At 51.3% G+C, this 21092-nt stretch overlaps 1 protein-coding gene across 1 annotated transcript; it reads left to right on the top strand.

Annotated features, from left to right (window-relative positions):
* The first annotated feature begins 13836 nt into the window (after positions 1 to 13836).
* On the top strand, positions 13837 to 20432 carry LOC134434083 (fructose-bisphosphate aldolase A-like). The gene is made up of 5 exons (XM_063182779.1): positions 13837 to 13997; positions 15739 to 15822; positions 16752 to 16926; positions 18933 to 19132; positions 20337 to 20432. The coding sequence occupies exons 1-5, from the start codon at positions 13851 to 13853 to the stop codon at positions 20430 to 20432; spliced, it is 702 nt and encodes a 233-aa protein (XP_063038849.1). The 5' UTR covers positions 13837 to 13850.
* The last annotated feature ends 660 nt before the right edge of the window (positions 20433 to 21092 follow it).

Raw genomic sequence — 21092 nt, 5'->3', positions numbered from 1 at the left:
CTGTCCCTTGATAACCACGGGATGGGGTGCAGCATAACTATAAATCTATAAAACTTTTCTTAACTTATATACATGATATTTTTCTATTAATTGTGAGAGTCAATCATCACATGACTCATCTATTGAAATAAACAGGGCCAGGAGACTTCTTCTCCTTTTTATTGCCTTTATTAAAAGTGATCAGCTCAGGATTGGGTAGCTCAGCAGGTCTGCAGCGTCCTGTCGTCTCTCCCAGAGCGACTCAGAGGAGGAAATGCACAGCTCTGTCTACCAGGGGCAGAGCTGGGGATCAGAACCTCATGGGAGCCTTTAGGGCCTGCTGAGCCCTTCAGATGTTCGTTAGGTGTGAGACTCGCTCCCCTCCCAGACCTGGCCCGGGGGATCTCGAAGACAGGGTGAGGAACGATGAAGGTTTCCAGCATCTCTTGCAGGCTCAGCACTCTGCTCCTCACATCCAGACATCACTCCAGTCTCTCAACTCTTATTTGGCTTGTTGTTTTTGGGATCTTCTCAGTACAGTGGGGGACCCATGCTGCATTGTGGTCTTGGAGTCACTTTGCATAAACCCCCCACCTTCTCAGGTGTCTTCACTATGAGAAAGGTACAACTTAGCCTCGGGCAAGGCTCTGCTGATACAAAAGGAGCGATTAGCCTCAACAACCCGTGATTACAATAACAAAACACACAGAACTTGGGCAGGGCCAGTGATCTGGCTGCCTTTTTGAAACTTTTTCTCATAAAAAAAACATTAACCGAATTTTTGTTCATAACAGTCCCCCCTTTTTTTCTTTGATCGAGCTTAAATTCTTAGCTCGCATCAACTCACAATTTTTTTGTTTTGAATCTACTATAAATCTCTTGTGCACTTTGGTAATCATGGTTACTTAACCTTGTTACTTTCCTTGGTTTCTTCAGGTTGGTCTGCACGGCAAGTACTATTCTACTAAAACAGATAAATAAGCATAGTAAAAAGAGCAATCTTCCAAATACACACACACTGAGAAAAACTACCTTTTCCCATACATCCTTTTTGAAAATCTTCAGGTTCTCCCACTCACTGGGATCAAGTGTAGGAGTTTGATCTTGATTATTTACACATGCTAATCTTTTTATTTCGTTTGAAATGTTCCTAATAATCGAATTCTTTATTTTTAATACTGCCTGGAGCCGGATAATTTTGTTTAACATAGATATTGGAATCTGAATTTGGCTTTTACAATTTTGGATTTTCTCTATTTCTATTCCACTTTGCCTGTTCTGTTTAATTTCTCCCAAATCATTATATATAGGAACTCCCAAACTTGATCCAGTTTCTTTGGGTAATAAGAAAATTGGTTTTATCACTCTAGCGGCGCAGCTGCCAGACAAGATCAAATCTAGGGGTTTAAGGCTCCCCTGAAATGTGTTCCAAAAGGAGTTTATCTCTTTTCCAGTATACTCATATAAATACTTGTAACAAACAATTTTTCATACCATTTACACCATTTCTTTGCTTTTTACTAGATCTGCTGAGCTTGTTTCAGCAGCATCCCATTCAAAGCACAACCAGGCTTTCCCTATAGGGCACTCTCCTAGAAGTGGCTGCCTAATAGTGGCAGTATTGTATGCTATCCAATACACTCTCTTATTTTTCTGATAAAGGACCAATTGGGAGAGGTTAACACAATCAGGGTTAGAACTGATGTGGACTCTCGACAAGGAGCTCACTTCCTCCTCACAGAGGGGTTGGTAGCATTCATTGCACGGCTCAGCTGGGCTCCCCTGAGCACCACCAGCAATCAGAGCCATCAGCTCTACCCTTCCCAAGAGTCCGGTATGGGTCATCGTGCACAGCCTGCCCACCCGGCCTTGCCTCTTGGGGAATTTTACTGAGGAAAAGCTTCCAAGCTCTTTAGAGTCCCTTCTACCCGTTTCTCTGGTTAAACCTCTCTTGGTCTGTTCCCTACCAATTTTGTCTTCCCCCAGGGGAGTGTTCTGTAGAGGATTAACCTGGAGTCTTTAGAAATAAATTGGGGAACTTAACCAGAATTACTTATTTACAGTCTTAAACGTTTTACCAACATAGTTTACACAGAACAGTCTAAAACATTTTAAGCAATATTACAACTCTGATACCAATTTTTTTTCCCACACAGTTCAGTCTTTTCGACTCTTCCTTCTGAGAGTCAACTTTAAATCACAGTCTACTCAGGTGAATTAACTTGTGAAGCAGATGAATCTTGTCCAGTGCCGGGGGGTGAGAGTGATATGGACTCTGGTCCAATGCCAGAGGGAAAAACTGAGAGTCTGGCCCAATGCCAGAGGGAGAATGGGGTGCAGTCCGGTCCAATGCCAGAATGCCAGAGGGAAAAAAAACTGGTGTTGAATCCTGGTCCAATGCCAGGGGGTGAGAGTGATGTGAGTCCAACCTTTACCTTTTGGTCTGCACCGTCGAGTTAGTAATGAAGAGTACGTGAAATGGGCTTTCAAACACAGGCATTAATGGTCTGCAATTTAATGATTTTATCAAAACTCAGTTTCTCTGTTAAATATTATTGGTTAATTTATCTTTTTTCCATAGCTTGCATGTTTCTCTCATCAACTTCTACATACTCTGTATTTTGCAAGGAGTTGTATTTCTCAGCTAACTTAACTCTCAAAGTATTTTTATTCACCTATTTTTTCTGTGTATTTAATTCACTGGTTTTTCTGTTCTATTTTTCAAGATGTTATCTATTTATCTCTTGCTTCTGTTTCTTACTTTCACTTACAGCTTAAATATTTCTTTCAACCCCTTACACTTAAATATTTTTTTTACACCATTCTTCTACACAGTACACTTCCCTCTAAGGAGATGTGGTAAAACTTGTACTGCACAATCTACATTACCTCTATTCTTTGTCTATATTCACCCTCACACATTCCTTCACACCCTCAAGACACAAACTGGATCATTATTGCTAGAAAATCACTGTGGCTCCCCTCACCTTGGGGTTGGCCCACAGGTCTCAGCATCTCTGGGCCTCCTGGAAGGGCCCTGGCTCTGGTTGCCTCTGGTGCACATTCACCTGTGAGGCTCTCTGCGTGTCACTCACGCTCTTACAGCTACGGCTCCCTCACACATCTGGGGAGCACTAGTCTGGTTTGCAGGTCACAAAAACACATTTCAGCCACAGCCCCCACCTGCCCAGGGAACAGTATCTTGGTTTGCAGGTCACACACACACACACACTTCCACTGCCCCCTTCCCACCTGCCCGGGAAGTTGAGGCTGACTTTGCTTGTGACTCACTCTCACGCACACAACAAGACAACAATAAGGTACCTTTTACTTCCACATCACTTATTACAAGTTAAGTATTACTGGCCAGTTTTAGTGCTATTGGATATCCTTTCTATCTAGCTGTTTTTTCTAACTTCAGATGTTTTTCACTATACTATACTATACTATACTATACTATACTATACTATACTATACTATACTATACTATACTATACTTTTTAGTACTTTGTTGAGACAGGACTTATCTGCTCCTGTATCTATTCAAATTCTTCATTTAGGGGTCCCACTTCAAAGTTTACCAAGGGCTCTTCTAGATGTTACATCGGGTCCCCTATAGTGTAAAGCCCCTGACCCTCTAATTGTCACCTTTAAGGATCTTCCCTAAATTATCTTGTTCCCTGGCTATTGCCGCATCGAGTCTGAGTTTTCTACAAAACCTCCTGACGTGTCCTCGCTCTCCACACTAACAGCAATGTCGCTCTCTCAAAGGGCCTTGAGGTCTCTCCATCCCTCTTGTACCTGACAGTACTGACCTATCCTTGCCTCCTCCTGGTGGTGGACCCGCCCACCCTGCACTTTCTCTAGCTACAGCAACCATGATCCTAGCCTTGGCCTTTGCTTTTTCTTCCTCCCTCCTTAAATACACCTTCAATGCCTCTCTTAATAACTCATTAATATTAATGTCCTTCTCTTGCCAATCTTCCATCTTTTCCAGTTTTCTCCATATATCAGGCCAAGATTTGGTAACAAATTGGACTTTTAGCAGCATTTGACCTTCTGGGGTGTCTGGGTTGTCCTGGTTTAGGACAAATTAGGGGAAATCTCCAAAAGGGAGCCCCCCAAACAAAACAAACCTCCAACCCCCCCTCTCCCAACACCGGGTTCGGGAAGGAATTTCTCGGAGGAGCAAAGTGGAAAACAAAACCTATTTATTTACAAGTAACAAAAGAACACTCCCCAACACAAGAAAAGGAAAGAAACAGACTGTGTTGTGAGGGCGCCAGGCTTCTCTTGCAAGCTCCAGGTGTCCTGGACGTCTCAGGTCAGGTCCGGAGCCAGTCCAGTATCTTCAGGGGAGGGTAAGAAAGAGGGAACAAAAGAAAAGAAAAAAAAACCAGCGCAAAAAGAAGAAAGCAAGCAAGCAAAGTGGCTAGCCAAGCCAAGCAGCAAAAAGCCCAAAGCAAAAAGGCCCTGGTCAAACACTCCCCCCCCTCTCTTCCCCGCCCCGCCGCAGCAAGACGGCCGGGGGTGGGGGGAAGAGAGAAAAGGCACAGCTGCCAGACACAACACACGATATTGGGATAAAGGCTGTCAACCCACGACACTCCACCCCTTATCCCGTATCGTGAATATACAATAAAAACTTTCATTTCACTTACTCACACCTTTGACACTTACGCATTCCTCTCATCTTACTTGCTCAGACCTTTGACACTTACAGTTTCCTTCTGTCTCACATTCAACAAACAATGACATTCATATATGAGTCTCATCCCACAATCAGGTCTCCCTGAGGTACACACCGTGTTGTTCCATCTTTCTGCATTATCCACCATGTATAACCTGGTCCTTGAGCAAAGACAATCCCACGGATGGGTTTGTCTGTACTCGAGGCAGGGTTGATCCATACTGTCTTTCCCAACAAACCTCTGACATGGACCACTGGGGCTTTATCCCCATCTACTATATTAAGGAGCTCAGACTGAGCAGGACCTGCTCGGTTGGTGGAACCTCGAGTGTTAACTAACCAGGTAGCCTTTGCCAAATGCTGCTCCCAGTTTTTTAAAGACCCCCCACCCAATGCTTTTAAGGTGGTTTTTAACAATCCATTATACCTTTCCACTTTCCCTACAGCTGGTGCATGATAGGGGATATGGTATATCCACTCGATGCCATGTTCCCTAGCCCAAGTATTAATAAGATTGTTTTTAAAATGAGCCCCATTATCCGACTCAATTCTCTCGGGAGTACCGTGCCTCCAAAGGACCTGCTTTTCAAGGCCCAAGATAGTGTTATGGGCTGTAGCATGAGACACAGGGTAGGTTTCCAACCATCCCGTGGTGGCTTCTACCATGGTTAGTACATAGCGCTTGCCCTGGCGGGTTTGAGGCCGTGTGATGTAATCAATCTGCCAGGCCTCCCCGTATTTGTACTTAGACCACTGCCCCCCATACCAGAGGGGCTTCACCCGCTTGGCCTGCTTAATGGCAGCGCATGTCTCACAGTCACGAATAACCTGAGAGATACTGTCCATGGTTAGATCCACCCCTCGGTCTCGTGCCCACTTATAGGTGGCATCTCTACCCTGGTGGCCTGAGGCATCATGGGCCCATCGTGCTAAGAATAACTCTCCCTTATGCTCCCAGTCAAGATCTATCTTCAACTCCCCTATCTTTGCAGCCTGATGTACTTGCTGATTGTTTTGCTGCTCTTCATTAGCTCTACTTCTGGGGACATGGGCATCTACATGGCGAACCTTCACAGGTAACTTCTCTAACCGAGTAGCGATATCTTTCCACTCTTCCGCAGCCCAAATTGGTTTTCCTCTTCGCTGCCAGTTTGCCTCTTTCCATCTCTTCAGCCATCCCCATAGAGCGTTGGCTACCATCCAAGAATCGGTATACAAATAGAGCCTTGGCCACTTCTCTCTCTCTGCAATACCTAGGGCCAGTTGAATAGCTTTGATTTCAGCAAATTGACTGGATTCACCCTCTCCTTCAGTAGCCTCTGCAACTCGTTGAGTGGGACTCCATACAGCTGCTTTCCACCTCCGTTTCATCCCTATGACGCGACAAGAACCATCGGTGAATAGAGCGTAACGCGTTTCTTCTGCTGGTAACTGATTGTATGGCGGAGCTTCCTCAACCCGGGTCACTGGCTCTTGTTCCTCATCCGCGACACTAAAGCTTTCACCTTCGGGCCAATTTGTAATTATTTCCAGGATCCCAGGGTGATTTAACTTCCCAATTCGAGCGCGCTGCGTAATGAGGGCAATCCACTTACTCCAAGTAGCACTGGTGGCATGGTGGGTAGAGGGAACCTTTCCTCTGAACATCCATCCCAGCACCAGTAGTCGGGGTGCCAGAAGGAGTTGTGCCTCTGTACCAATCACCTCCGAGGCGGCTTGGACTCCTTCATAGGCGGCCAAGATTTCCTTTTCTGTTGGGGTATAGTTATCTTCAGACCCCCTGTAGCTCCAACTCCAAAATCCCAATGGTCGGCCTCGGGTCTCGCCAGGCACCTTCTGCCAAAGGCTCCAGGACAGACCATGGCTCCCGGCTGCAAGGTAGAGCACGTTCTTCAGATCTGGTCCTGTCCTGACTGGACCAAGGGCTACAACATGAGCGATCTCCTGCTTGATCCGGATGAAAGCTTGCTGCTGCTCAGGGCCCCAATGGAAGTTGTTCTTCTTGTGGGTAACCAGATAAAGGGGTCACACAATCTGACTATACTCAGGGATGTGCATCCTCCAGAAACCTATAGCACCTAAGAAAGCTTGTGTTTCCTTCTTATCAGTTGGTGGGGACATAGCAGTGATTTTGTTAATAACATCAGCAGGAATCTGACGCCGTCCATCTTGCCACTTCACCCCCAAAAACTGAATTTCTCGGGCAGGTCCCTTGACTTTGCTCTTCTTAATGGCAAATCCGGCTTCCAAGAGAATATGAATTATCTTCTCTCCTTTCTCGAACACTTCTATTGCCGTGCTCCCCCAAACAATGATATCATCAATATATTGTAAATGTTCTGGAGCCTCACCCTCTTCTAATGCAGCCTGGATCAGTCCATGACAGATGGTAGGACTGTGTTTCCACCTCTGGGGCAGTCGGTTACAGGTATACTGCACTCCCCTCCATGTAAAAGCAAACTGGGGCCTGCATTCTGCTGCCAGAGGGATGGAGAAAAACGCGTTAGCAATATCGATGGTCGCGTACCACTTTGCTGCCTTGGACTCCAGCTTGTACTGCAATTCCAGTATGTCCGGTACAGCCGCACTCAGTGGTGGAGTCACTTCATTCAAGGCACGATAGTCCACAGTCAGTCTCCATTCTCCGTCAGATTTTCGCATAGGCCAGATAGGGCTGTTGAAGGGTGAGTGGGTTTTACTGACCACCCCTTGGCTCTCCAGCTCTCGGATCATTTTGTGGATGGGGATCACGGCATCTCGATTCGTCCGGTACTGCCTGCGGTGCACTGTTGAGGTGGCAATTGGCACTCGTTGCTCCTCTACCTTCAAGAGTCCTACTGCAGATGGGTTCTCTGATAGTCCAGACAAGGTATTCAATTGTTTAATACCCTCTATCTCCACTGCAGCTATTCCAAAAGCCCACCTGAATCCCTTAGGATCTTTGTAATAGCCATTCCGGAGGAAGTCTATGCCCAAAATACACGGAGCCTCTGGACCAGTCACAATCAGATGTTCCTGCCACTCCTTCCCAGTCAAGCTCACCTCAGCTTCCAACAAAGTGAACTGTTGTGATCCCCCCATCACTCCAGCAATGGAAACAGGTTCTGTCCCCACGTGTTCCGATGGCATTAAGGTACACTGTGATCCAGTGTCAACCAATGCTTCATAGTCTTGTGGCTCTGATGTGCCAGGCCATCTGATCCACACCTTCCAAAAAACCCGGTTCTCCCGTGCCTCTTCCTGGCTGGAGGCAGGGCCCCTCTAAGCCCGATTGTCCTTCTTTCCTTGGGCATATGCCTTAGAAGTTCCTTCAAGGGGATCGGACATGTCATCGTCATCAGCATACTTAACATCTCGGCGACGAGCGACCGGAGCTGCTATCCTTTTGGTGATACTTCCTCTTTTCTTCAAATCACGCACCCGTTGTGCCAAAGCAGCGGTGGGTTTTCCATTCCATCTCCTCATGTCTTCTCCAGACTCACGCAGAAAAACCCACAACTCAGCCCGTGGGATGTACCTTCTCTCCCCATCAAAGGAGCGCCAGCGTTGGACACCAGGGCCTCTAATTTGTACAGCTGAGATTTGAATAAGGTCCTCCTTAATCTCTTCCCGGAGTTTCTTATGATTCTTCTCTATTTTGTCCTCTAGTTTCTGCAGTCGGGTTTCCACTGCTGCAATTCTGGCATGAGTTGGGCCATGCACAGCATCTGCATACGCTCGAAGCTTCTTTGCCATATCGAGCACAGTCTCATATGTATCATCCCACTTCATTATTGCTAGGGCAGAAGTGTATTCAGGTGACCCAAGTCGCACAAGTTTCCTCCACATTACAGGTGTGCATGGTACCAGGTCTGGATTCCTAGTTGTTGGATCATCTGAGAAAATGAGCTCTGCCACCGCCATCTCTCTCAGGCGTTGGATCCCCTGTTCTATGGTCTTCCACCGTGTCTGCTGCATATAGAGATCATCCGTACACAGGTATCACTCTGCTACGCTTCTTAGGACCCGTTCCCAGAGGCTGTGAGGGTTAGCCCCCCTCATCATACCTTGATCGATGACAGGATCATGTGACAGGGATCCCAAATGCCTCGCTTCAGTACCATCCAAAATCGTAACCTCCCCTGCAGCATCCCAAAGGCGGACTAACCAACTAATTATAGATTCGTCAGGTTGTCGTCTGTAATCCTTTCTTAGGCCTCTGAGGTCCTTCAGAGAAAAGGAGTCAATATTAGCTCCAGATTCTGTGCCCCTTGATGTGGCCTCTGATTTTGGTGAGGGTCCTTCTCCTGCATCATCATCATCATCCTCCACCTTTCGATCGGTCGCATCATCCTCATCATCCTCCACCTTTCGATCAGTCTTGCCTTTACACTTTCCACCTCTTGTATTAGCTGCAACAGCCATGGTTTGGGGCCTATTGTCTGATTCAGCTGCTAGCCTGGAGCCTGGGATGTTAGCTGCAGCCTGGGTCACTGGGATAGTAACTAACTTATCTCCCTGTTCCCTTTCTGCTATCTGCTGCTCCACAGTATCTAGCAGAGTACGGTAAACAAACGCCAAGGCCCAGCTCACTGCAGTAATCCTTTCTTCCTTAGTATTACCACGGCACTTCTCCCTCAAATACTTTGCCACCTCGACTGGGTTCTGAATTTGATCAGATGGAAAGTCCCAGTCTATAGGATCAGAAAATTCCTTTAGAGTCTGGCCCATATCCTCCCATTTCCCACTCCAGTCAAGATTTTTCCTGCTTTGTTTTACTCCTGAATCAGGAGTCTCTCTAACCCCTCTAGAAATCTCAGCTTTCATTTTATATACACTCCAGACAGTATAGAAAAGGCTTAATAAATTAAATGCCAGAAAGATGGTTTCTTTTAAACTCGGGGGAAATTCAGTATTTTCTAATAGAGATGTCAACAATTTGGAGGAGAAGAAGGAAGACAAAGGCTGAAAAGCCCCTTCCCCTTCTTCTCCCCAAACAAACTGAGTACACAGCCGTAACAACAATCCATACATTCCTGAAACAAAGTCCAGCATTTTTATCCAACACATCATCACACATAAGACCAGCACATCTGAAGTGGGTTTAGGGAGTGACGTGGGGACATTTGGGGACATCAGGGACACTTTGGGGACATCAGGGACACTTGGGGACACCAGGGACATTGAGGGGACATCCGGGACAGTTTGAGGACATCAGGGGACATTTGGGGACATCAGGGACATTGAGGGGACATCAGGGACACTTGGGGACATCAGGGACAGTTTGGGGACATCAGGGACATTTGGGGACATCAAGGATGCTCTGGGGACACCAGGGACACTTGGGGACATCAGGGACAGTTTGGGGACACCAGGGACACTCGGGGCCATCGGCGCCGTGCCGGTGTCCCTGGTGTCCCTGTGATGCTGTCACTGTCCCCCAGGTGGACAAGGGCGTGGTGCCCCTGGCTGGCACCAACGGTGAGACCATGACCCAGGGTGAGTGACAGCCCTGTCCCCAAGGCCACCATGGTGTCACCAAGGCCACCGCCGTGTCCCCAAGGCCACCATGGTGTCCCCAAGGCCACTGCCCTGTCCCCAAGGCCACCATGGTGTCACTGTCCCTGTCACCACCCTGTCCCCAAGGCCACCACCATGTCCCCAAGGCCACCATTGTGTCACTGTCCCTGTGACAGTCCTGTCCCCAAGGCCACCACTGTGTCCCCAGGGCCACCATGGTGTCCTTGTCCGTGTCACAGCCCTGTCCCCAGTGCCACCGCTTTGTCCCCATCCTTGTCACAGTCCTGTCCCCAAGGCCATCATGGTGTCCCTGTCCCTGTCCCCAAGGACACCATGGTGTCCCCAGTGCCACCACTGTGTCCCTGTCACCATCATGTCCCCATCCCTGTCACAGTCCTGTCCCCAAGGCCATCGCGGTGTCCTTGTCCCTGTCCCAGCCCTGTCCCCAAGGCCACCATGGTGTCCCCAAGGCCACCGCTGTGTCCCTGTCCCATCCTTGTCCTCATCCCTGTCACAGCCCTGTCCCCAAGGCCACCATGGTGTCCCCAATGCCACCGCTGTGTCCCCATCACCGCTGTGTCCCTGTCACCACTCTGTCCTGAGTGCCACCACTGTGTCCCCATTGCCACGGTTCTCTCCCTGTCACAGCCCTGTCCCCAAGGCCACCATGGTCTCTCCAGTGCCACCATCGTGTCCCTGTCTCTGTCACCACCGTGTCCCCATCCCTGTCACAGCTGTGTCCCCAATGCCACCGTTCTGTCCCTGTCCCAGCCCTGTCCCTATCCCTGTCACTGCTGTGTCCCCAAGGCCACCATGGTGTCCCCAATGCCACCACCATGTCCCTGTCACCGCTGTGTCCCTGTCACTGCTGTGTCCTGAGTGCCACCACTGTGTCACCCCAGTGTCCCCATCCCTGTGTCACCATGGTGTCCCCATCCCCGTGTCACCACCGTGTCCTCAGTGCCACCACTGTGTCCCTGTCACAGCCCTGTCCCTGATGCCACCACAGTATCCCTGTCCCTGTCACAGCAATGTCCCCAATGTGTCCCCAAGGCCACCACAGTGTCCCTATTCCTGTGTCATACCTGTGTCCCCAGTGCCACCACTGTGTCCCTCTTCCTTTGTCACCCCGGTGTCCCCAATGTATCCCTGATGCCACCACTGTGTCCCCATCCCCGTGTCACTGTCGTGCCCCTGATGCCACCACAGTGTCCCTATCCCTGCCACAGCCGTGTCCCCAATGCCACCATGGTGTCCCCAGTGCCACCATGGTGTCCCCATCCCCATGTCACCACCGTGTCCCCATCCCCGTGTCACCACCGTGTCCCTGTCCCTGTCACAGATGTGTCCCCAGTGCCACCATGGTGTCCCCATCCCTGTGTCACCGCTGTGTCCCCATCCCTGTCACAGCTGTGTCCCCAGTGCCACCATGGTGTCCCCATCCCCATGTCACCACCGTGTCCCTGTCCCTGTCAAAGCTGTGTCTCCAATGCCACCACTGTGTCCCCATCCCTGTCACAGCCCCGTCCCCAATGCCACCGCTGTGTCCCCGTCCCTGTCACAGCTGTGTCCCCAATGGCACCCCGGTGTCCCCATTGCTGTGTCACAGCTGTGTCCCCAATGCCACCCCGGTGTCCCCATTGCTGTGTCACCCTCCCAGCCCAGCCCGTGCCACCCCAGGGTCCCGTGTCCCTGATGTCCCCAATGTCCACAGTGTCCCCAGTGTCCCCAATGTCCCCAATGTCCCCAATGTCCCCAACACCCCCAATGTCCCCCAACATCCCCAATGTCCCCAATGTCCCCAATGTCCCCAATGTCCCCCAACGTCCCCAATGTCCCCAATGTCCCCCAACGTCCCCAATGCCCCAGTGTCCCCAATGTCCCCAGTGTCCCCAATGTCCCAATGTCCCCAGTGTCCCCAGTGTCCCCAATGCCCCCAGTGTCCCCAATGTCCCCCAATGTCCCCAATGATGTCCCCAACGATGTCCCCAATGTCCCCAAATGTCCCCAATGTCCCAAAATGTCCCAGAATGTCCCCAGTGTCTCCAATGTCCCCAAAGTCCCCAGTTCCAATTTTTCCCTTTCCCCACCCATTTATACCAATGTCCCCAATCCATTTTTTCCCAATTTTCCACCTTTTTTCCCCATTTTTCATCCAATTTTTTCCTATTTTTTCCGACTTTTTCACTTTTTTTCTCCAATTTTGTCCCATTTCTTCTCAATGTCCCCAACGTCCCCATTGACCCCAATGTCCCCAATGTCCCCAATCCCATTTTTTCCCAATTTTCCACCATTTTTTCTCAAATTGCCACCGATTTTCCTCCTTTTTTCACCTTTTTTTTCTCATTTTTTCACCGATTTTTCTCAGATTTTCTCAAATTTTTTCCAAATTTTTCTCAATGTCCCCAACGTCCCCAATGTCCCCAATCCCATTTCTCTCAATTTTCCACCATTTTCCCCCAATCCCATTTTCACCTTTTCCCACCCATTTTTCCCAATGTCCCCAATTCATTTCTTCCCCCATTTTCTGCCCTATTTGCCCCATTTTCCATCCAATTTTTCCCCAATTTTTCCCCAAAATTTTCTCCAATTCTTTCCCAAATTTTCTCATATTTTTTCTCAATGTCCCCAATGTCCCCAATGTCCCCAGTTCCAACTTTTCCCTTTCCCCACCCATTTTATACCGATGTCCCCAATCCATTTATTCCCAGTTTTCCACCGTTTTTTCCCCATTTTTCGTCCAATTTTTTCCTATTTTTTCCAACTTTTTCACTTTTTTTCTCCAATTTTCTCCCATTTCTTCTCAATGCCCCCAACGTCCCCAATGCCCCCAATGTCCCCAATGTCCCCAATCCCATTTTTTCCCAATTTTCCACCAATTTTCCTCTTTTTTTCACCATTTTTTCTCAGATTTATCTCCATTTTTTTCCAAATTTTTTCTCAATATCCCCGACGTCCCCAATGTCCCCAATGTCCCCAGTGCCCCCAACACCTCCAATGTCCCCAGTGTCCCCAGTGTCCCCAATGCTCTCCAGGTCCTCCATGATCTCAATGTCCTCATTGACCCCATTGACCCCAATGTCCCCAATGTCCCCCGTGTCCCCATTCACCCCAATGTCCCCAATGTCCCCAATCCCATTTTTTCCCAATTTCCACCATTTTTCCCAAATTTCTGCCGATTTTTCTCGTTTTTTCACCATTTTTTCTCAAATTTTCTCCAATTTTTTCCAAATTTTTTCTCAATGTCCCCAATGTCCCCAGTGTCCTCAATGTCCCCAATGTCCCCAATCCCATTTATTTCCCAATTTTCCACCATTTTTTTCCTCAAATTTCCACCGATTTTCCTCATTTTTTCACCATTTTTTCTCATTTTTGCAGGAATTTTTCTCAAATTTTCTCCAATTTTTTTCCAAATTTTTTCTCAATGTCCCCAACATCCCCAATGTCCCCAACGTCCCCAACGTCCCCAACGTCCCCAGTGTCCCCAGTGTCCCCAATGTCCCCAATGTCCCCAATGTCCCCAATCCCATTTTTTCCCAATTTTCCACCGATTTTCCTCATTTTTTCACCGTTTTTTCTCGCTTTTTCACTGTTTTTTCTCCGATTTTTTTCCAAATTTTTTCTCAATGTCCCCAATGTCCCCGATGATGTCCCCTGTCTGTCCCCAGGTCTCGATGGCCTCATGGAGCACTGTGCCCAGTACAAGAAGGACGGCGCTGACTTTGCCAAGTGGCGCTGCGTGCTCAAGATCACAGCGCACACGCCCACGCGCCTCGCCGTCATGGAGAACGCCAACGTGCTGGCGCGCTACGCCAGCATCTGCCAGCAGGTCACACCCTGTCCCCAACTGTCCCCAGGGTGCGGGGAGGGAGCTGCAGGGCAGGTGACACCAAGAGGTGGAATCTGGAGGGGGTTTGGTGGCATCTAGAGGGGGTTTGGTAACATCTAGGCTGGGTTTGATGTCACTTGTAGAGGGTTTGGTGGCATCTGGAGAAGGTTTGGTGACATCTAGAGAGGGTTTGGTGGGATTTAAGCATGGTTTGGTGGCACTTGGAGAAGGTTTGGTGACATCTAGAGGGGGTTTGGTGGCATCTAGAGAGGTTTTAATGGATCTAGAGGGGGTTTGGTGGCATCTGGAGAGTTTGGTCCATCTGGAGGGGGTTTGGTGGCATCTAGGAAGGGTTTTGTGGCACTTGGAGGGGGTTTGGTGGCACTTAAGGATGGTTTGGTAGCATCTAGATCAGGTTTGGTGGCTTCTGGAGAGAGTTTAGTGCCATCTAGGCTGGGTTTGGGGACACAAGGAGGTGACTCAGGTCCATGGAGAACACCAACGTGCTGGCGTGCTACGCCAGCATCTGCCAGCAGGTCACACACTGTCCCCAAGGGTCCCTAAGGGTCCCCAAGGGTCCCCAGGGTGCAGGGAGGGAGCTGCAGGGCAGGTGACACCAAGAGGTGGCATCTGGAGGGGGTTTGGTGACATCTAGAGGAGTTTTAATTGATCTAGAGGGGGTTTGGTGGCATCTAGAGAGGGTTTGGTGGCACCTGGAATGGGTTTGGTGACATCTAGTCAGAGTTTGGTTCATTTAGAGAAGATTTGGTGGCACCTGGAGGGGGTTTGGTGACATCTGGAGAGGTTTTAATGGATCTAGAGGGGGTTTGGTGGCATCTAAAGGGGGTTTGGTGGCATCTAGAGAGGGTTTGGTGGCATCTAGAGAGGTTTTAAGGGATCTAGAGGGGGTTTGGTGGCATCTAGACAGGATTTGGTGGCACTTAGAGGGAGTTTGATGGCACCTGGAGAGGATTTGGTGGCATTGGAGAGGGTTTGGTGGCATCTAGGAAGGGTTTGGTCCATTTAGAGGGGATTGGTGGCATCTAGACAAGGTTTGGTGGCATCTAGAGAGGGTTTGGTGACACTTAGAGATGGTGTTGTGGCATCTAGAAATGGTTTGGTGGCATCTAGACCAGGTTTGGCCACACCTGGACAGCATTTAGTGGCATCTAAGCTTGGTTTGGTGGCATCTAGAGAGGGTTTGGTGGCACTTGGAGAGGGTTTGGTGGCATTGGAGAGGGTTTGGTGGCATCTAGGTTGGGTTTGGTCCATTTAGAGGGGTTTGGTGGCATCTGGACCAGGTTTGGTGGCACCTGGAATGGGTTTTGGTGGCATCTAGAGAGGTTTTAATGGATCTAGAGGGGGTTTGGTGGCATCTGGAGAGGGTTTGGTGGCATCTAGACCAGTTTTGGTGGCACCTCAGTGCTCTGGGCTCCCCTCCTGCTGTCCCCACCCCACCCATTGTATCCCCAATATCCTCAATGTCCCCTGGTTGCTGACATGTCCCCCTGTCCCCTCGGTGTCCTCAGAATGGCATTGTCCCCATCGTGTCCCCAGTGTCCCCATTGTGTCCCCAATGTCCCCAGTGTCCCCAGTGTCCCCCCTGTCTGACATGTCTCCCTGTCCCCGCTGTCCTCAGGACGGCATTGTCCCCATCGTGTCCCCAATGTCCCCAGTGTCCCCAATGTCCCCAGTGTCCCCCCTGTCTCACATGTCCCCAATGTCTCCTCGGTGTCCCCAGAACGGCATTGTCCCCATCATGGAGCCCAAGATCCTCCCTGACGGTGACCACGACCTCAAGACGTGCCAGTACGTCACCGAGAAGGTCAGTGCCACCCCCAGAGTGTCCCCAAGTGTCCCCAAGTGTCCCCAGGGGCGGGGTGACACCGGGAGGTGGCATCTGAGGGAGTTTGGTGGCGTCTCCAGAGGGTTTGGTGGCATCTGGAGGTGGCATCTGAGGGGGTTTGGTGGCACCTGGGTGGCTTTGAGTCCCCTCCAGGTGTCCCCAAGCTGTCCCGGTGTCACCTCCTGGTGTCCTGTGGTGGTTGGTGACACCAGGAGGTGGCACCTGGACAGGGGATGGTGGCACCTGGGGGGTTTGATGACACCTGGACAGGAGTTGGTGGCACCTGCTGTGTCCCCAGTGCTGTCCCCGATGTCCCTGGATTGTCCCCAATGAATGATGTCCCCAGTGTCACCCCCAGGTCCTGGCAGCTGTGTACAAGGCCCTCAGTGACCATTGTCCCCAATGTCCCCAGGTGCCGGCAGCCGTGTACAAGGCCCTCAGTGACCAATGTCCCCAATGTCCCCAGTGATGTCCCCAGGTCCTTGCAGCTGTGTACAAGGCGCTCAGTGACCACGACGTGTACCTCGAGGGGACACCAATGATGTCACCATGTGTCCCCAATGTCCCCAATGTCCCCAGGTGCTGGCAGCCGCATACAAGGCACTCAGTGACCACCACATGTACCTCGAGGGGACACCAATGATGTCACCATGTGTCCCCAATGATGTCCCCAGGTGCTGGTAGCGGTGTACAATGCCCTCAGTGACCAATGTCCCCAATGTCCCCAGTGATGTCCCCAGTGTCCCCAATGTCCCCAGTGATGTCCCCAGGTCCTTGCAGCCATGTACAAGGCGCTCAGTGACCAATGTCCCCAATGTCCCCAATGTCCCCAATGATGTCTCCAGGTGCTGGCAGCCGTGTACAAGGCGCTCAGTGACCAATGTCCCCAATGTCCCCAATGTCCCCAGGTGCTGGCAGCCGTGTACAAGGCGCTCAGTGACCACCACGTGTACCTTGAGGGGACATTGCTGAAGCCCAACATGGTGACAGCGGGACACGCCTGTGCCACCAAGTACAGCCCCGAGGAGATCGCCATGGCAACGGTCACCGCGCTGCGACGCACCGTGCCACCCGCCGTACCGGGTCAGTGTCATTGTCACCTGTGTGTCACCTGTGTGTCACCTGCGTCATTGTCATTGTCACCTCTATGTCATTGTGTCATTGTCATTGTGTCATTGTCACTGTCACTGTCACTGTGTGCCACGGCCACGGTTACCGCGCTGAGACGGACCATGCCACCCGCTGTGCCAGGTCAGTGTCACCTCTGTGTCACCTGTGTCATTGTTATTGTTATTGTTATTGTTATTGTTATTGTTATTGTTATTGTTATTGTTATTGTTATTGTCACTGTCATTGTGTCATTGTTATTGTGTTATTGTTACTGTTATTGTCATTGTCACTGTCACTGTGTGCCATGGCAACGGTCACCACGCTGCGACAGACGGTGCCACCCGCCGTGCCAGATCAGTGTCACTGTCACCTGTGTGTCATTGTCACCTGTGTGTCATTGTTATTGTGATTGTCATTGCCATTGTGTCATTGTTATTGTGTCATTGCCATTGTGTCATTGCTATTGTGTTATTGTTATTGTCACTGTCACTGTGTGCCATGGCCACGGTCACCGCACTGAGACGGACCGTGCCACCTGCCGTGCCAGGTCAGTGTCACCTCTGTGTCACCTGTGTGTCATTGTCACCTCATTGTCATTGTTATTGTGATTGTCATTGCCATTGTGTCATTGTCATTGTCACTGTCACTGTGACATTGTTATTGTGTGCCATTGTTATTGTCATTGTTATTGTCACTGTCACTGTGTGCCATGGCCACGGTCACTGTGCTGAGACGGATGGTGCCACCCGCCATGCCAGATCAGTGTCATTGTCATTGTCATTGTCATTGTCACCTCTGTGTCATTGTCACTGTCATTGTCACTGTGTCACTGCCACTGTCACTGTGTGCCATGGCCACAGTCACCGCCCTGCGCATGACGGTGCCACCCGCTGTGCCAGGTCAGTGTCACCTCAGTGTCACCTGTGTGTCACCTGTGTATCATTGTCATTGTCATTGTCATTGTCATTGTCACCTCAGTGTCCTCTCCGTGTCACCAGTGTGACATTGTCACTGTCACTGTGCAATGGCCACGGTCACCGCCCTGAGGAGGATGGTGCCACCTGCCGTGCCAGGTCAGTGTCACCTCAATGTCACCTCAGTGTCCCCACAGGGATCACGTTCCTGTCGGGGGGTCAGAGTGAGGAGGAGCCTCCATCAACCTCAATGCCATCAACCGCTGTCCCCAGTGTCCCCAGTGTCCCCAGTGTCCCTGAGGTGTTTCTGTGCCATTCCTGCTTTATCCCAATGTTTCAGTGATGTCACAGTGATGTCACAGTATCCCCTCGATGTCCCCACAGGGATCACATTCCTGTCGGGCGGCCAGAGTGAAGAAGAGGCCTCCATCAACCTCAACGCCACCAACCGCTGTCCCCAATGTCCCCAATGTCCCTGAGCTTTGTCTGAGCTGTGTCACTGTCCCCAGGCTGATGTCACAGTGTCCCCTCGATGTCCCCCCAGGGATCACGTTCCTGTCGGGCAGCCAGAGTGAGGAGGAGCCTCCATCAACCTCAACGCCATCAGCCGCTGTCCCCAATGTCCCCAATGTCCCTGAGCTCTCTGGCTGTCCCAATGTCCCCAGGCTGATGTTCCCATGTCCCTTTGGTGTCCCAGCAGGGATCACGTTCCTGTCGGGTGGCCAGAGTGAGGAGTAGCCTCCATCAACCTCAACGCCATCAGCCGCTGTCCCCAATGTCCCCAGTTTCCCCAGTCTCCCTGAGCCATCCCAGTGTCCCCAGACTGTTCTAACAGTGTCACAGTGAAGTCACAGTGATGTCACAGTGATGTCACAGTGTCCCCTCGATGTCCCCGCAGGGATCACGTTCCTGTCAGGCAGCCAGAGTGAGGAGGACCCTCCATCAACCTCAACGCCATCAACTGCTGTCCCCAATGTCCCCAGTGTCCCTGAGCTCTCTGGCTGTACCCAGGCTGTCCCAGTGTCCCCAGGCTGATGTCACAGTGTCCCCTCGATGTCCCCACAGGGATCACATTCCTGTCGGGTGGCCAGAGTGAAGAAGAGGCCTCCATCAACCTCAACGCCATCAACCGCTGCCCGCTGCCGTGTCGCTGGGCACTGACCTTCTCGTACGGCCATGCCCTGCAGGCCTCGGCCCTCAAGGCCTGGGGCGGCAAGAAGGACAACACCAAGGCAGCCCAGGAGGTGTACATCAAGAGAGCCCTGGTAGGTGGCACCTGGGGACGTTGGGGACACCTTGGGGACGTTGGGGCCACCATTGGGGTCTTGGGGATTTGGGGCTGTTGGGTGTTTGTTGGGTTGGGTTGATCATGGAGAGGTGGGAGCTGAGGAGCCACATCTGAGGTGGGTTCAGAGGGTGAGGTGGGGATTTTTGGGGTCTTTAAGGCACTGGGGACCTTGAGGACACCTTGGAGATATTGGGGACATTGAGGGGTCTTGGGGACGTTGGGTGTTCCTTGAGTTGGGTTGACCATGGAGAGGTGGTGACCATATCTAACATGGGTTCAGGGAGAGGTGGTGACCATATCTAACATGGGTTCAGAGGGTGAGGTGGGGACATTTGGGGTCTTTAGGACATTGGGGACACCTTGAGGACACCTTGGGGACACCTCAGGGACTTGGGGACATTGGGGACATTGAGGGGACTTGGGCTGGGTCAACCATGGAGAGGTGAGAGCAGAGGAGCCACATCTGAGGTGGGTTCAGAGGGTCAGGTGGGGACACTTGGGGTCTTGGGGACATTGGGGACACCTTGGGGACATTGAGGGGTTCAGGGTGTGGGAGTGGTGGGGTTGGCAGGAGGAGATTTGGGGGCGACACCTTGTGGGGACACAGGGACAGGGACAGAGACAGGGTGGCCCAGGAGGTCACTGGGGACCTTGGGGACAGCAGCGCCCCAGTGTCCCCAATGTCCCCAATGTCCCCAACACCCCCAATGTCCCAAATACCCTGAGTGTCCCCAATGTCCTCAGTGTCCCCAGTGTCCCCAGATGTCTCCAGTGTCCCCAACACTCCTGGTGTCCCCAAGGTTCCCAATGTCCCCAATGCCCCTGATGGCCTCAATGTCCCCAACACCCTCTGATGTCCCCGATGTCCCTCATTGTCCCCAATGTCATAAACACCCCCAATGTCCCCAACATCCTGAATGTCCCCAGTGTCCCTGATGTCCCCAGTGTCCCTCTCTTTCCCCTACTGTCCCTGGTGTCCCCAATGTCCCCGATGTCATAAACACCCCCAGTGTCCCCAACATCTTGAATGTCCCCAATGTCCCCAACAGTCCCAGTGTCCTAAACACCCTTGGTGTCCCCAATGTCCCCAATGTCCCCAACCCCCCTGATGTCCCTGCTGTCCCCTGTGTCCCTGCTGTCCCAGCTGTCCCTGATGTCCCTGCTGTCCCCTGGTTCCCCAGGCCAACTCCCTGGTGTGCCAGGGTAAGTACACCCCCAGTGGCACTGTGGGGGCGGCGGCCAGCGAGTCCCTGTTCGTGTCCAACCACGCCTACTGAGAGATGGACATCACTGACCATCACTGACCATCCATGGACACCTGCTGGACATCGCTGACCATCCATGGACACCCCCTGGACACCCCATCCATCCACACCTACCAAGCAGCGAGTCCCTGTTGGTGTCCAACCATGCCTACTGACCACCATGGACATCACTGACCATCACTGACCATCCATGGACATCTGCTGGACACCCACTGACCATCCCCTGGACACCCCCTGGACACCCCAAACAACCACACCTGCTGACCACCCGTGGACATCACTGACCATCCATGGACACCTGCTGGACACCCACTGACCACCTGCTGGACATCCATGGACATCTGCTGGACACCCCATCCAACCACTCCTCCTGACCACCCATGGACATCCATGGACATCACTGACCATCCATGGACACCTGCTGGACATCTGCTGGACACTGCTGACCACCCTCTGGCCATCTGCTGACCACCTGCTGACCGTCCATGGACCTCCTGCTGACCATCTGCTGACCGCACACTGACCTTCTGCTGACCACCCATGGACCTCCTGCTGACCATCTGCTGACCACTGACCATCTGCTGACCACCCTCTGGCCATCTGCTGACCATCTGCTGACCGCACACTGACCTCCTGCTGACCACCCATGGACCCCCTGCTGACCATCTGCTG

Source organism: Melospiza melodia, unplaced genomic scaffold, assembly GCF_035770615.1.
Source record: "Melospiza melodia melodia isolate bMelMel2 unplaced genomic scaffold, bMelMel2.pri scaffold_32, whole genome shotgun sequence".
Lineage (NCBI taxonomy): Eukaryota > Metazoa > Chordata > Aves > Passeriformes > Passerellidae > Melospiza > Melospiza melodia.
Note: the sequence above shows the minus strand (reverse complement) of the source record. Positions and strands in the feature narration are given on the sequence as shown.